General features: G+C 32.8%; 1 protein-coding gene across 4 annotated transcripts in view; it reads right to left on the reverse strand.

Annotated features, from left to right (window-relative positions):
• USP15 (ubiquitin specific peptidase 15) overlaps positions 1-18,432 on the reverse strand; it is a 146,619-nt gene that overhangs the window by 80,384 nt on the left and 47,803 nt on the right. For all 4 annotated transcript variants that reach the window (XM_055248772.2, XM_055248773.2, XM_055248774.2 and 1 more), the window contains 3 exons: positions 11,365-11,491; positions 4,462-4,607; positions 135-196 (listed from right to left, as the gene is read on the reverse strand). In XM_055248772.2, the coding sequence (XP_055104747.1) occupies positions 135-196; positions 4,462-4,607; positions 11,365-11,491 (335 nt within the window). The remainder of the gene's footprint in view (positions 1-134; positions 197-4,461; positions 4,608-11,364; positions 11,492-18,432) is intronic.

An 18,432-nucleotide genomic window follows, 5' to 3' on the forward strand; every position in this document is an offset into this window, starting at 1 on the left:
CAAAATACTCAAGTATAAAGAAGGCATGAATTTCTGCAATACACAACTAGGTTCTTCTATCATTGTGGATTTGATTATCTAACATCAAGGGCTTCAAAATCATACAATAAGCCATAAGAAGTGGGAGCACTTACTTAGGAGTAGAAGGACCCCTTGGCCATGTTCCATCTTCATTTTTCTGTTCTATCACTAATACCTGCAAATATGACACAATAAAAGGGTGTTTTTCCATAACTCTGAAGTTAAAATAACTTTAGAAGATAGCTGGATAAACTCAGAAACTAAAGTAACTCTGTGATTATTTAAAGGAAAACAGTAGACAAGGTGAACAGGTAATCTGCATTTCGATTCCAAAGCTAGGCAGGGGAGACTAAAAGACCTCAAATAACAAGAAATCAGCAATGATAGTGAGAAGGAATCCTAGAAGATAAACCGTAAAGAAAACCATTGGTTCCATTAAGTATAAGAAAACTTAAACTAAGTAAACAGAATATAAATTCCTTGAATTTAGAGAATAAATTTTCTATTTGTATTTGCAGGTTGAACAGAGAACTCTGTAAATAACAGATGCCAAATAAATGTTTGCAGTTGTTAAACATACTGACATAGGATCTTGGCTAACTTATTTTTATGCAAATGCAGACGAAGGGTGACATAGATAATTCCAAATTACAGATTATGTAGAATTTATTTGGGGTTTTGAAATCAGTGTGTATTTACATTATCACAATGGAAATTATAGAATCTTTAAATATACAAATGATAGAGTCCCATTTATGAGAATCAGACTGAAGTTCTCTGTTACAGCATGGATGAGGCAGACAGAAATCACCTCTAATAAATAAAAAGTATAGGCTTAGGGAGAGCTATAGTTTATTTTAAAACACCCTAACATCTTTCCTTATATCTTCCAGTCTAATAAGTCTTTCTAGTTTTTGCTATGGATGTCTGTGCAAAGAAGAAAAACTTAGCAAAAATAATTAAATTAGCAAAGGAAATATGTGATAATACCAACAAAAAGTTAAAATCTACAATTTCCATTGAAAAACTGTAATACAGACAATATGACGTGAAGTAAATCCAAGGCATTATAAATTTGAATACATTTCATTTACTGTTTCATTGTCATTTTCTTAAAGTTGCAATTTCATAACCTACTCTACATGCACTTAGTAATATATTTTTGTGAACTATATGTTTCCAGGCCATGTACAAATTGGCATTTAGAGCCTAGCTATGTAAAATGTAAGCATGCTTCAGAGTATATGTAACAATAAAATGTTGATTTAAAAAAAATTCATGAAATCTTGTTAAAAGAGATGCTAATTAAAATATTAAAGTTAGTTTTAAAAAATCTTATTTCACACATTAAAAAGTGTATTTTTAACATATAAAAAATAATTGTACCATGTACCGAATATACTGATCCCTTCCTGATCACATTCCTCTCCCTACCTACTAGAGACAAGTAATCACTGTCTCAATTTTCTGATTTTCATTCCAATACAGTTTTACAAATTTTTAAAGATTTACAAAGTAGGATTTAGAGAGTGATTTTTACCTCCTCAAGAATGTTTTGCTTTATTGCAATTTATACAAGAGTAAGTTACATATTAACTATATGTATAAATATACATATAAACTTTACAATCATTTAAGGACTTAAATCAGTTTTAAAACAAGAGATTTTAGCTATAGAAGATTTCAAAGTTATGCATTTAATATAATTTAATATTTAATAATTTAATATAATTATAAATAATAATTATAAATATTTAACCATAATGCCTAACAGTATTTATACTTAAAATTCCATGTTTTAAAAACCACAAATACTAATGCTGAAGGCCATCAGAAATATTAAAATTCAGTCCTTTATTCAAGTGCATCATTTTCTGAATAAAATTTTGTTACAGTTAAAACTTTAACTCAAAATAAAAATATTTTTGAAAAGATTTCAAAATTAAAATTAAACCCACACAAAAAGGAGAGAAGAAATGCTTCACATTTTGGGAGGCAAACTCTTCAATAATATGTCTTTGTTTTATTTTCTAGTGAGGATACTTTCAATTTAAGTATTAAAAAAATAAGGTCCAGGAGAGGGTTTAGTTCATTTATCTTCTCTGGCTGAAGAATTATTATAAAATCTGAAAAAATTAATGAATATCCTTTGAAACATTTCTGTTTTTAAAGGTCAAGTCCTGAAGGATAGTTAATCTTATTATTTTCTCATCTGCCATCTGATAAATACATACCTATCAAGAACATCAAATTATTTAACTTCTCTAAGTCTCAGTTTTCTAATGTACATGATGAAAAGAGTAACACTCATTTCAGAGGATTGCCGAAAAGGTTTAAATAAAGAATTCTACAGATTTCAAATTGTACTTTTGGAGCTACCTCAAGGCCTAATGGATGAAAACCAAGGAGAGAGGTTATGTCTACTGGAAGAGAGAAAGAGAGAGCTGGTTACATAAAAGGGCAGTGTTGGCTAATCAGTGGATTTCCAAGGTCCACACTTCAAGCTTCCATCGGCTTCATTTCCCTTTTAACTGTAATACATATTGGATTTTGTAAGATTTTTCTTAAGAATATAATGACTAAAATAAATCTGAAAATCACTGTATTTTGACAGCCTAGTACAATTCTTGACATATAGTGGGCATTTACTAAAAATTAATTTCCCTCACTTTATCTGAATTTTTCCACAACTCAGAATCATATTATTGATGTTAACAGTAATTTTTAAATAAAACAAAAAAATCTTCCATTTATCAGAGCACGGGGCATGTTAGGTTCTGAAAATAAAAATGGAGTACAAAGTCTAACCAAAACAAGGACCTCATAGTCTGGGGAGATTAAAATACAAATAACTAAAGCATATAATGAACGATACAAAACAAATATACATAAATCTTTGTGGAAGTTAAGGAAGCAATTCTTTTCTCCAGAGTAGAAACATCCTGTACCTCAATGGATATTGACAGAAATAGGGAAGGCTGAATAGATGATGTGACATTTGAGTTAGAACCTGAAGGACGAATAATCTGATACAGCTGGCCTACATGATGGTATGGGATGGTTAATTTGATTATATGGATGGTTAAAAGGACTTTTTGCTGGATGAATACAGGGACTCCAAAGACGTGTACATCATCAGGCAGATGGAATAACACATCAGAAAGCACAAGAATATGGAATAGCATAGTGTGTTCAGAGAACTATAAGCAGCCAGTTTGGTACTGCTTGAGTATAAACCACAAAACAAAGATAATCTAAAGATGGTGGAAGAGTAGGTAGGAGGTTAAAACCTAACTTGCATGCTGGCTTAAAGTGCCTGGACTTAATTATTCAGAGACCAGGAAAAGTTTATGAAAGGAAGACAGCGAAGTTTACATTTTAGAATGAGTATTCTTGCAAAAACAAGACTGTCCTATGGTTATCTGCTAATAACAAAAAAACGAAGAAAGATTGAACAGACATACAAGAGCCTGGAGCTAGAGGAATTTGTGAAGAGACTATGAAAGATAAGGGCTGAGAATGGAACACAGAGATTACTTTGAGACATAGTTAGAAGATAGAATCAGTAGGACTTGCTGACTGTGACTAAACCTCTTCATTTCTCAATACTTTATTAAAAAAATACCGGCCAGGCACGGTGGCGCACACTTGTAATCCCAGCACTTTGGGAGGCTGAGGTGGGCAGATCAAGAGGTCAAGAGATCGAGGCCATTCTGGCCCATCCTGGCCAACATGATGAAACCCTGTCTCTACTATAAATACAAAAATTAGCTGGGTGTGGTGGCGCATGCCTGCAGTCGCAGCTACTCAAGAGGCTGAGGCAGGAGAATCACCTGAACTTGGGTGGCAGAGGTTGCAGTGAGCCCATATTGCATCACTGCACTCCAGCCCGGGCAACAGAGTGAGACTCCATCTCAAACAAACAAAAAAGCCAAATTGGGAGCTGACACCTTTCAACAAGGGCTGGCAAACTAGAGTTCACTTAGCTTGCTGCACATTTATATAAATAGCTTTATTAGAACATAGCCATACTCATTTATTGATGTATCATCTATGCTTGTTTTTGTGTACAATGGCAACATTTTAGATGCTACTTTATGGCCTGCAGAGAACTGTAATTTGTAGCAAAGAACTGTGTAAATAAGAGATCCTCCATACATGTTTACTATTTGGTCTTTCACAGAAAGTTTGCTGACCCACCTTATAATATCAGCTGGGATTTTTTTCTAATTAAAAATGATTTCTTTTTAACAAGTAGATTATTCCCAAGCTCAAGGAGGGAATCAGAAGTCAGAGTCAGTAACCAGCAAGGAGAGACAAGAGATGAGTTTAGAAAGAGGAAGCCAGAAACAGTAGAGCCCATTATATATTGCCAGGATAATTATTAAAGTTTGTGAATCCAAAAACCTTCATGTACAGTAGGCTTAAAATAAACAATACCTGTCCTTGGTATAAACCAGCATCCTGAATAGTGCTGTCTGGTTTATTCAGTGGTTCAAATGTATTACTCATGTATTTGTTCCACAATCTGGTCTCCTTTTCATCTGGAATATTGAAGATTTTTCTTATTTCCTTTTCAATTGTATCTAGATTGAAGGAGGAAAGATATATAAATATAGTGTTTCAAAATACACCACATACAGCTAAATGTTACCAGCCTAAAAATTATTTAAAATACTAATAGAAAATCAAGACTAAATATGTAATAAATCTATAAAACACAAACCAACAAAAGGGTTTTTAAGACCAAGTGTGCTTTTTATGGAAAAAATGGTATAAGTACTCCAACAAATTACTTGGGGAATTTAAAATCTCAAAAGGTAAGAGTTCAATCACCTAACACTAAAATACAATTTATGCTACACAGGACAAACTTTAACTTTTAACATATTATAATTCAAATATTTTCTGAGGAGATGTAGGAATTAGAAATTAAAGTATGATTAAGAGATGTTACAGATGCAAAATTTTTTAAGTACCACATAAGCAATTTAAAAATAGTTTATATTAAACTGAACAGCTAACTAGAATATATGGACACAATAAAAAAGAAAGTGCCTTGTTTGAAGGGATGTCTGTATTCACCAAAATTTAGTATTTTCAAGGTAAAGCCATGCCTTTTTCTGATTTCTAAATCAATTTACTTAAATTTCATCTAGTTCTGGTCAATAACTTGCCTAACCAACTCAAGAAAATAGTAATCAAAATATTTTATGATATATGAATACAGAATACTTTTAAATTTTAGAATAGTTGGTTAGTTTTGAAAAACATTATAAAATATTAATATAATTTAAATTATAAAATATTAATAATATATGTCCTCCGAAGAAATATGAAAACCTACATCTATCCTACATAATTTAGTCCAATAATACTATCTACTTAGCAGCTAATGTTTTGTAATAGTCTTGTAGTCAGTGAGGTTTTGATAAGCGCATTACATCAGTAGGAGAAAAAGGCACTAATTCAAAATATCAACAGCATTATCTCAAAACTTAAAGCAAATCACCCAGAATATTTAAATAATTACATAAAATAAATATACTGTTAGTATTTGTATTAGTCTGTTCTCACACTGCTATGAAGAACTACCTGAGACTGGGTAACTTATGAAGAAAAGAGGTTTAATTGACTTACAATTCCATGGGCTGTACAAGAAGCACGGCTAGGAGGCCTCAGGAAACTTACAATCATGGTGGAAGGCGAAGGGGAAGCAAGCACATCTTATCATGGAGGAGCAGGAGAGAGTGCGAAGGGGGAAGTGCTACACACAAACAACCGTATGTCATGAGAACTCATTCACTATCACAAGAACAGCAAGGGGGAAATCTGCCTCTGTGATCTAAACACCTCCCAGCAGGCACCTCCTCCAACACATGGGTGATTACAATTTGACACGAGATTTGGGTGGGAACACATAGCCAAGCCTTATCAGTACTGTTTTCTATTTTGGCAGGGTTGTATTTTTTTCTTTTCGTTCTTTTTATTAAAATGAACACGTATACAGAAATATGCACTAATCATCAGTATCTTGTGATAAATTTCCAAAGCGGACACACCCATGTAAACTGCACCAAGATCAAGAAACAAAACATTACCTAGAAAGAGGATAAAGGAAGAAGCCAAGGAAGGGAGCTGTTTTAATCTTTCTATAAAAGTGAATAAATGTTTCCTGAGGGCAGAAACAATTTTTGCTCTTGGCAAAAATACCAAAAATACTGACAAATATAAATAAAATGTCTACTTAGATATAACCACTGTTGACATTCTGATATTTCTTCTGGATGTTTTTTCTATTAATACAGGCATCTGTGTACATAACATGTTATAAACAAATGTGGAAATTTCCTCTTCATTGAGTTTTGCGATCTAATTTACATATGGGGGAATATTACAGGCGTAGGGGTAGTAACACAAAAGCCTTGAGGTGCAAATGTGCTTGGCATGTTTTAGAATAGCCTGGTACATCAATGTGGCTGAAGTAGAATAAGTGAGGTAGAAATGAGACTATAAAGGTACTTCTGTAGGATTATATACACTTCTGTGAGCTATCAAAGTATTCATATTTTAATCTGAGCAAAAGAGGAAGCTATTGAGGAGTTGGGACATTTTAAATGTTCACTTTTGCTGGTAGTGAAGAACACTGCAGAACGTCTGATAAGGTTTGGCTCTGTGTCCCCACCCAAATCTCATGCCGAATTGTAATCCCCAGTGTTTGAGAAGGCACCTGGTGGGAGATGACTGGATCATGGGGGCAGATTTCCCCCTTGCTGTTCCCATGACAGTGAGTGAGTTCTCACACGATCTGGTTGTTTGAAAGTGTGTAGCACTTCCCCCTTTGCTCTCTCTCTCTTGCTATGCCATGGTTAAGATGTGGTTGCTTCCCTTTTGCCTTCCACCATGACTGTTACGTTTCCTGAGGCCTTCTAGCAATGCTTCCTGTATGGCCTATGGAACTGTTAAGTCAATTAAACCTCTTTTCTTCATAAATTACCCAGTCTCCAGTAGTTCTTTATAGCAGTTCGAGAATGGACTAATTCAAAGTCAAAGGTGGGAAACTAGGCTACTGCAACAATCCTAACCAAAGTGGTAGCAATAGAAGCAGTGTTAAGTGGTCTGACTGAGAATAAATTCTGAAGGAATTGCTAAGAAGATATGCTGCTAGATTACATGAAGGGTGAGAAATAAAAGAATCAGAAATGATTTTTGGCCTAAGCAATTGGAAGAGAAAAGTGGGAATTATGGAGATAAGGAAGAATGACAGAGCCTTAGGTTTTTTGGGAAAGGGAGCTTAGTTTTATACCTGAAAGTCTTCTTGAGAAGCCTGTCAGATATACAAATGAAGATATGGGATAGTTCAAACTGGAATTATGGGAGACTTCAGGGCAGGACCTATCAACTTAAAAGATATCAACATGTGGAAAATATTTAAAGCCATGTTTAAAGAAATCACCAAGGAAAGGAGGGCTGGGAGACTATGGAGACACTGATATTTTGAGAATATGAAGAAGGTTTTACAAAGGACTCCAACAAGATGCAGCCAGTGAGAAACTGCCCAGGAAGCCACGTGAAGACAAAGTGCTTCTAGATGGAAAAGTAGTTTATCTGTGTTGTACTTTGCTGGCAGGTCAGGAAAACGGAAGATTTCTATATCATCACTGGATTTGTCAATGGCAAGGTTATGAGAGACTACGACAGTAGTAGTACCAACGGAATGGCAGGTTTTGATGTCTAATGTAGTGGGCTCAAGAGAAAATGGGAGCAGAAAAAGTGGTGGCCAGAATGCAAGATGCTAAAATTGAGATCTGGCAAGTGCAGTTACAGGGAACAACAGTCTAAGGTTTAACTATAATAATTGGTGGTTGAGCTTGGCTGAGGTTGAGATCACTGAAGCCGAGAATGGTCAAAGGACTGACAGTGTGTGCTTATTTTTCCACATATTAATTCAACTGTACTAGCCAGTTAATGAAAAGTATACAGAGGTAGAAAAATAATACAGGTTACTCACAAAAATTAGAAATTAAAAAATATTAATACAGGTCATAGAAATTAAATCATATTTTTCAAGAAGTTTTATGTTTTTGGTAGTTAATCTTAAAGGAAAATAAAACTATTATTTTATCTCTCTTACTTAAACATGCTCAATGCTCAAATATATCAATTTTGGCAGAAAATATTTGAAGGCAGAAGATTTTGGCCCTGATAGGTAAATCATTTAGATATGGCCTGTGGCCTGCTATCATTTTTACTACATATCAATGTAGGTAGTACTAGCTGAAAACAGAATATTTTATTAATTTGGTAACAAGAGAAAACAGACACATATTTCCTAATTCTGCTTATAAAATTTATACAGCTGTATTTCACATACATAGCTATTTTAATCACTTTCAATCAAGATTTCTTAAAAGACCATAAGGGAAAAATACATATCCATCTTAAGTTTCTTACGTAAATTCCGTGTTTCAAAACCCACTTCCTTTAGAAAAACAAAATCAGCCCAGTTAATATCTCCAAAACGAATATTCCTTTAGTATACACAGATTGTGTAAGGCAGCAATTGAGAGGTGAGACTCTGGTTTAAGAGCTCTGCTTACGAAGTTAAAGTACTAGCTTTACCACTTGGTACCAGGGTGAATTGAGGTAGATTCTAAATCTCAGCTTCATTATCTATAGGAGGAAGATGCTTGCTCGTTTAACTTCAAACAAGAAAATTCCTGTAAAGTGCTTAAAACATAGTAAATATTCAATAACTGTTAACCCGTATGATAACCATAACCATGAAGTGTCTAAAATTCCTGACTTAACTAAGTTTTGCAAATCTTTTTGCTTAAAAAGAAGACTCATTCTACTACAGACTTTCAAACTTTTTAAACTAAGAGCTATAGTAAGAAATTGTGACCCAGGACATAAACATATGTGTTGATATTTTGTATTCTAATATCTCCCATTCAATTTTCCTTACTCCCAAAACTGTTTAATGAACCACCAAAATATCAACAATCTGGTTTGAAAAACAATGATTTAATACAGTAAAAAATTATAGCTATGCAAAAATTGGGTTCATATATAATGTTAAAGTACATATCCAATTTATCTAGCTTTTTTTTTTTTTTTTGAGACGGAGTCTCGCTCTGCCACCCAGGCTGGACTGCAGTGGCACAATCTCCACTCACTGCAAGCTCCGCCTCCCGGGTTCACACCATTCTCCTGCCTCAGCCTCCCAATTGTGTTAGCCAGGACGGTCTCGATCTCCTGACCTTGTGATCCACCCACCTCGGCCTCCCAAAGTGTTGGGATTACAGGCGTGAGCCACCGCGCCCAGCCTATCTAGCATTTTAAGATATTAGTATATTAATCTATGTTGATTAAAATCTATGCTAGATTGTAAACTTTTTGAAGCAGTGATCCTTTATAAATTATATATCTTCGTGACAAATTCTTACACAGTTCTTATCATGAGAACCCATAATGCTTGTTTTGAATTCAGAAATTAAATCATTTGCTGATTTTCCTAAGTTTCAAAATACTTAGTATAATAATGTTCTAAAATAATATCTCTGATGGTCTCATATTTATATATAATTTTCCTATCAAAATGAGGTAGGGAGAGAAGAAAATACCAAAGTTTAAAAATAACTAGAAAACATTATTTTAAGAGGTAGCTTCTCATTTATATTCCAATTGGCTATAAATTTCAGAGACGACTCTCTCAATTAATTTTAACAGACTACCCTTGTTAAATTTACAGACTCTTCTCATGTACATATTCATGATTAAAATAATTTTCATATGTTGAAAACTTTGTTTTTAATATGTAGAAGTATCTTATTTTCCTGAATATATTCCATAAATCTGGAAATTCAAAAGTCAAGCAATTTATCTGTAATAATAATTATAATAAAATTTGTGTATGAAATTCCTTATCCTTTAAGCATTCATTTTAGAAAGATGACTCAATGAGCTTTTTTTTTTTGAGATGAAGTCTTGCTCTGTTGCCAGGCTAGAGTACAGAGGCACGGTTTCAGCCCACTGCAATCTCCACCTCCCGGGTTCAAGCAATTTTTTTTGCCTCAGCCTCCCAAGTAGCTGGGACTACAGGTGCATGCCCACTACAGCTGGCTAATTTTTGTACTTTTGGTAGAGATGGGGTTTCACCATGTTGACCAGGCTGGTCTCGAACTCCTCACTTCAGGTGATCCACCTGCCTGAGCCTCCCAAAGTGCTGGGATTACAGGTGTGAGCCACCGCGTCTGGCCAACTATGAGCTTACTGAAACTTAATCTCGAACTTATAAGTGTTCTAGCTAAATGAAGAGTGCAGAATAAAGATTCATAACATAATGCTGTATTTTATTTGGTGCAAACATTAGGATTAACCAAGCACTGAGTACTTGAATAATGCTACTATTTCATAAAAAATATGGGTTAAAAGGATTTTCCTACTCTGAAGTGGGTAAGTGGTAAAAGAAAGCCAAATGCACTTAATGAAATTCAGAAATACTTTCATTTACTTTAATGACTGGTTCCAACAAGGAAATCTTATGCCATGCTATAATTCATAAATTTGCTAATCTCTTTTCCATGCTGGGTTCTACAAGTTATGTGTCCTTCTTCACTGTTCATTTGTATTTTCTAAGATCAATGTTATTACCATTAATCTTGTTTTACAACTTCATTTGAAATTAAACACTTCAAAATTTTTTGAGTTGTTTTATGAAACAAAAACTGTGTAATTTTTATTAAATTCATAATCATTTATTTTAAAAAACATTTTATTCAATCTATTCTTTACCTAAAATTAAAAATACGCCTTTTAAATAGAACGAAAACAATTTATATACATTTTAATATATAGAGAGAATTAAGTCCACTTATATTTGACTTACAACTGCTTACGCTACTCATTAATTTGAAAAGTCAATGTGTCAAAATAACACTAAGCCTGTTGCCTTGGCTAGTTGACTGTACCAAAGAATAAACTAGGAGAAAAAAGGAAATAGCCAATTGTCATTTTCCATGCTACCTTACCAAGTTTTAATTAAGTTTTTATTTAAAGGTCTATGTTACAAATGACACACCAGTTGCTAAATAAAAACAATAATTATTTGATGTTTTTTAAAAAAGCAAAACGGTGCAAATGTTAAAATTCATTTAATAAATGCAAAAGCATACAAGAAACAATAAATAATTTAACTCTAAGACATTGCATCAAAGCTGGAAATCGAATGTCTATATATAAACCCTTAAAATGGTTATCATCCAAGTAGCATATACAAAGATAATCCTAATTAAATATCTAATAGCAATGGTTTAAAAACAAGACAGGATCTTGCATTACCTATTGTGTCAGCTTTGCTAAATCTTCGAGTTACAACATTGTTCATGTTTCCATTTTCACACAGCTTCAATTCTGTGAGATATACTTCTACTTTGCAGTGCTTTACAAACATACCCTGTTCAACCACCTAAAATAATGAAACAAAACAAATCAGTGTCACCTATATCAATATATTTCATTCTAATAACAATACATTTAAAGAGACTTTAGAAAACTGCAGATCTCCAATGAAAAACCAGTCACTATTAAAGCCTGTCAATATATATAAAAAAAGATATTAGATAGTTAAAACTTCAAAAGCAAGAAACCTTTTTGGAAATTTTGATATTTAAAAGAAAGAAATAGTCATGATTTTAAGACATTAAGTGACAGTTTGGAAAGGCATTCTGTTGATCTATGAAGATACACTAGTACACCATAAATAATTAATATTCAGTATTTATAATGAGAAAGCTTACCCAAAATGACTATGTGCAAATATATACATACGTACTCTCTTTATACATTATAAAACAAATAAACAGAGTTCTGATTGAAGATACAAACATACTTCTTAGCTTTTAGTAGTGATCCCAAGCAGAAAACCTTTAAAAAGTTGTTCACACAATTTCAACTTAATGGCTATATTATCACTGTTACATTAAAATATATCTATTAAAATGATAACTCCAAATCACTGTTGCCAAAATATTCAGCTATGGCTAGGTAACTGATATGTTAGTTTCACCCTACAGTGACTTTGTTTGACCTTTAACTACACACTTAGTAATTTTATGTAGCAATTAAAAGCAAGCTGTTAAGCATGCAAGCCATAAAGCATAAAAAGGAAATTATGTATATATGAAGGTCACCTTTTAAATAAGTATAATTCCTTTTGATCTTCTAAAGGTTAACTGTAGGATTTCAGTCATGAATACTGTTTCTGAAAATAGTAATAGGCCTGATATGTGATCCATTAGACAAATATGGCAAAAGGGAGGCTCCAAATGACCGTTGGATATACTCACAAGCTTACATCAATTCAGAAAAGGACTTTACAAACTTGTCTTTCACTGCATGGAAAAAATTCAAATGCAGTTCATCTAGTACTTATCATCTAATCCAACACACATTTTTATGGTACTTTGTCATATATAGTTTCTTAATCATACTTGTTACAATTTTTTTAAGCAGGTAGCAGGCTGTACCTCTCCTTCTGCTAATAAATGTAATTTGTTTTGTAAAACCAATATGTTAAACGATTGAGATTTGTTTTAAACATCTTAGGCTGATTTACTTCATGGTTACAAATGTAGTAACATTTAATTTTATAAGATTACTTGTAGTTATATTTAAGTAGAGAAACAAGGAATCAAATATTCTTATCAGTAATTTCTGTACTGGGGCTCAATAGCTGAGTAAAATCCCAAAATAAACTACATTAAAGTAGCTACTAATCACTGGTAGTAACTAAAACTAAAGTAAACTGCAGGCCTCATTTTTATGGAAGAAAAAGAAAAATGGAATGACCAACACAAAGCAGGAAAAGGAATAAGTATGGTTAAAAAACAACCCCCCCATTACGATTTATATTGAGGTATATACTTTCTAAAGAGGCACAGTTTTCTAAAAATGAAAATACATTTTCATAATACTATAGATATTTTCCTGGAAAGAACCTGGTGACTTAACTGTCAGAGTTATTGTGAGATCTATGAAAACAAAATATCAAGAATATTTCAAAATCCACACTACTGGGATTCAGAATTTTTCTCAACATTTTTTGTTCTCTCCTACATTTTACATTGCTAAAACCTTCATCATCACTACTCAGAATACTGCTACTATATTTATAAGATACTTATTTTACTAATTCTCAAAGTAGTGTATTAACAAGGTGTCGTTTTTAAAAATATGAGTTTGTTGTCAAACTATTTTTATATGAAAAGGTCATACTATATGTACTATTAAAGCTTGAAAATAACAGCACCATAAAAAGAAAAATAATTAGCACATTTACGAATCAATGTTATAATGGTCACATGTAGATTATTTGCTTATATAATCTCCTTCAATTTGTTTACATAAAATCTCCTTCCTACCTTAATTAAAAATGTATGCATTCAAAATGATGGTCATGAAGACTAACAGGAAGAAACAAGCTTATAACAAAGTATAGTTTTATTTACCTAATTATTATAACTATTAAAATGTATATTTGAAATAAGATCGGAAGGGGGATATTCAGAAGTGATAGCTATGTTTCAGTATTACAGATGGATAGTTACAATGTTTACTTTAAATGAATTGTAACACTGTTATATTACCATAAATAAAAAGTGAGTACATGATGAAATCTGGCTCCTTATCCAAAATTTAAGACTTATGGATATGTAAACATATTTTCATTAATTCATAACCATAATGAAGGCAAAGTCTCTTTACTAAGTATTTGAGCTAAATATAAGTTTATAGAGGATTAAAATAAATAATTTCTATTTGTTCATTTTTTGCTGTGAATATTGAGGGCATTTTTTACAAGGCCATTAAACATATTAAATAAACCTAATATAGTCTACTCTTTATATCTGTGTATGAAAAGTTTCATAGAAACTTTACCTTCATTCCAAGTGCCTCCCTCCCTGAAATGGGAAGAGAAATAAAAGTAATTTCTAAAAAAATCTAGTACTATATAAACTATTTCATAATACCAGGCCTCTAACAGACTGACTTACTCTTCTGTAGGAGCTAGCTTCACTCATTTTAAAAGCATTTATTGAGTACCTACATTTGGTGCAGATAAATTAGACCTAGATCCTGGAGTCTGAGTGAGAACAGATAACGGTGAAGACAGAGAAGTATGAAATCATAGTTCTTAATGTGTAAGAAATAAATCCTATATATGTGATTTTCCATCCACAAATACTTCAGAATATTCAGAAACAAAGACTCAAACATAACCACAATACCATCATCACACATAAAAAATTAAAACTAATCAATTAATATCAAATATCCAGTCAAAAGTCAAATTTTTCCTTTTGTCTCATTTTTAATGTATTGTTTGAATCAGGATCCAAATAAGGTCCATATACTGCAACAGACTAATTTGTCTCTTAAGTGTCTTTTAACCTAGAAGTTCTCCATCTTTCCTATTCTTGAAATTTTTAGTTTAGACCACTTCATAGATGGTGACATACACTCACTCTAAACAGGTTGCAAATATCTAGTTGCTCCTTTTTTTTGTGATGCTGGTAGACATTAAAGCCAATGCCTAGATCCAGTGATGGACAAACTTATGAACTAAGTTTGGCTAAACTTAGGTTTAGATGGCTAAATCTACCCATCATCTATTTTTGTATATAGTGCTTTACCGGAACACAGCAACGCCCATTCATTTATGTCTATGGCTACTTTCATACCCAATTATTAATTATCTAGGGTTGCTTTTATGCCTAAATCAGCAAAGTTTAGTCATTTCAAAAGAAACTAAATGGCGCATAAAGCTAAAAATATTTACTATTTTGCCCTTTACAGAAAAACGTTAGTGACCTACTCCTTCTACATCTTCAGCCTCTAGACCTTCAGGCTAGACCCATTAATTTATTAAGTCTTCTTTAATTTTACCCAGTAATGTTTTACAACTTTCAGTATAGAAAAACACAGTTCTTATTAGGTTTATTCCTAAGTATTTTGACCCGTAAATGTTATTTTAAAATTCAACTTTATTAAGAGACAACCTGTTGAAGGGTAGAAAATATTTATAAGCTATTCATCCAACAGAGGATTAATATCCAGAATATACAAGGACTCAACAACTCAACAGGTTAAAAACCAATCCCATTTAAAAGTGGGCAAAGGACATGAACAGACATTTCTCAAAAGACAAATGAATGGCCAACAGGTATATAAAAATGTTCAACATCACTAATCATCAGAGAAATGCAAATCAAAACCACAATGAGATATCACCTTAACCAAGCCATAATGGTTATTATTTAAAAGACAAAAGACAACAGATGTTAGCGAAGATGTGGAGAAAAGGGAACACTTTATACACTGTTGATGGGAGTGTAAACTAGTACAGCCACTACAGAAAACAGTGTGGAGATTTCTCAAAAATCTAAAAATAGAATTACCATTGAATCCAGCAATCCTACTACTGCATATCTACCCAAAGGAAAAGAAGTCAATATATGAAAGGGATACCTGCACTCACATGTTTATTGTAGCACTATCTACAATAGCAAGATATGGAACTAACCTAGGTGCTCATCAATGGATGAACGGATAAATATTGTGTGTGTGTGTGTGTATACATATATATATATATATATATAAACAATGGAGTATTATTCCACCATTACAAAGAATGAAATCATGTCTTTTGCAGCAACGTGGATGAAGCTGGAGGTCGTTAAGTGAAATAAGCCAGGGACAAAATGACAAATATCATATGTTCTTATTTACATGTGGAAGCTAAAAAATTTGATCACATGAAGTAAAGAGTGGAAAGATAGATAACAGACAATGGGAAGGATAAGGAAGGGAGCAGGGAAGGATGAAGGGAAGTGGCTTAAAAGTACAAACATACAGTAAGATGGAATAAATTCAATGTTTGATAGCAGAGCAGGGTGATTATACTTAACAAAAATGTATTGAATTTGGGTGAAGGACACCCAAAATACCCTGACTTGATCACTACTTATTATATATATGTAACAAATTTTCTCATGTACACCACAAATTTGTACAAATAAAAATAAACTTTGTTGCCAATAAAAAACTGGTTTCCCTATACTGCCCTTATATCAGGCAATCTGTTAAATTTACCTATTAATTCTAATTGTTTACCAGTACATATTTTTGGAATTTTAAACCTGTAGAGTCATGCCTTCTGAAAATACTGATAGTCTTATGTCTTCTTTTACAAGGTTCACTCTTTTAGTTCTTTTTACTATATTACCATACTGGCTAAGATTTCTAACACAGTTATTCTTGACTTAGGAAGAACTTTTAATATTTTACCAATAAGTATAATATTTACAGGTGATTTCTACTCCTAGTTTTCTAAGAGTTTATTTTTAAAGATCATACATGGATGTTGAGTATCAAATGTTCTTTGTACATCTATTGAGATTATTTTTCTTCTTTATTCTGCTAAAATTATGAATGCTTTTCAAAGTTAAAATTGTATTCTTTGAAAAATATCTACCTTGATCATTTTTGTCCTTTTTACATAATGCTGGATTTGTCTTGCTAACATTGTGTTTAGGACTTAAGCAGATGCTTATCTATGTTCATGAGTGAGACCAGCCTGTAATTTTTCTTTCTTGTAATGTCCTTCAGGTTTTATGTCATGTTTACGCTAGCCTTATAAAATAAGTTCGGGAGTACTGCTTCTTCTATTCTCAGAAAGAATCTGTATGGTATTGGTTTATGGCTTCCCTAAATATTTGGTAGAATATACTGGTAAAGATTTCTTGGCCTGAAGCTTTCTTTGTGGGAAGGTTTTCAATGATTCAATTTCTTTAATCATATAGGTGAATTCCAGTTTCCTATTTCTTACTGTATTGACATTTTAAAATTTTGTTTGTCTAGAAATTATCCACTTCATCTAAATTTTCAAATTTACATAAAACTGTTCAAAACATCACCTTTTTAAAAAAGTCTTTAGACTGCTTGATGTTTCCTTTTTCATTTGCAATATAGGTTATTTGTGCCTACTCTCTTTTTATTCTTAAACAATCTTGCCAGGACTCATCCTTATTTTACTGGTCTAATTTCACTGCTCTCTACAATGACTGAATGTTGTTCATTTAATGTAGGTTTGTTTTCTATTTTGTTAATATCTACTTTATAATGTTTCTTCTTAAGTTCAATTTCCTTTTCTTAACTTGTTGAGACAATAGATTTTCACTTTCTTTTCCAATATTTGCACTGAAGCTATAAAATTCCTTCTGAGAATGACTTCAGCCATTCTTTTAAGTTGTATTTTAATTATTATTCAGTTTAAAATATATCTACTTCTCATTCTCTTTGCCTCAAGGATTACTTAAAAGTATATTTTTCCATTTCTAGATAGTTGGGGGATAATCAGGTTATCTCTTTGTTACTGATTCTAGCTTAATCCCACTAATGACAGAAAATACAGTGAACAATTTCTATCATTTGAAGTTTACTGGAATTTTGATAACCCAGAATATGGTCAATTTTGCTTAAAAATTCCACTTAATAGAAATGTGTATTCTGCAATGACTAAGTACAATGTACATGTCAATTAGGTTATGGTGGTTAATCATGTTGTTCAAATCTTAATTACAAGCTCACTCATGTAGCTGCTGGCAGCCTCTGTTCCTCATTATGTGAGTCTCTCTATAGGGTAAGTTAAGGGCAAAGTTATGGCTTCGCCCAGAGTGAGTGATCCGAGGGGAGGGGATGAGGGAGGTATAGCACGCGTATGTGCACTCCCAACAGAAGTACCGGCATCCATTAAGGACTAATCTCAGAAGTGACATACCACCACTTCTGCCATATGCTACTGACTGCACAGACCAATTGTAGTACAGTGTGGGAAAGGATTACACAAGACTATGGATTCTAAGAGGTCACAATCACTGGGGAGCATCTTTGAGGCTGGCTACCACAGTCTACCCCCTGGCCCCCAATGATTCACAGTTCCTGCCCCCAAAATACAAAATACACTCAGCTCTTCCAAAGGCCCCGACTAGTCTCAATTCATTTTAGCAACTTGGAGTTCAGAAATTTGTCATCTATAATTGACAAATTATAAATATTCTATAAGCCTTTGAAGACATATATTCTGAGACCCCTAGTAGATGCCTGAAACCACAAATAGCACACTAATCCCTATATTCACTATGCTTTTTCCTTTACAAACATACATACTTATGACAAAGTTTAATTACGCACACTAAGAGAGTAACAATAGCTAATAATAAAATAGAACAATTAGAACAATATACTATAATAAAGGTTATGTGTATGTGGTCTCTCAAGGCAGCTTATCATATTGTACTCACCCTTTTTCTTGTAATGATATGAGATGATTAAATGTCTATCTGATAA

Source organism: Symphalangus syndactylus, chromosome 17 (assembly GCF_028878055.3).
Source record: "Symphalangus syndactylus isolate Jambi chromosome 17, NHGRI_mSymSyn1-v2.1_pri, whole genome shotgun sequence".
Lineage (NCBI taxonomy): Eukaryota > Metazoa > Chordata > Mammalia > Primates > Hylobatidae > Symphalangus > Symphalangus syndactylus.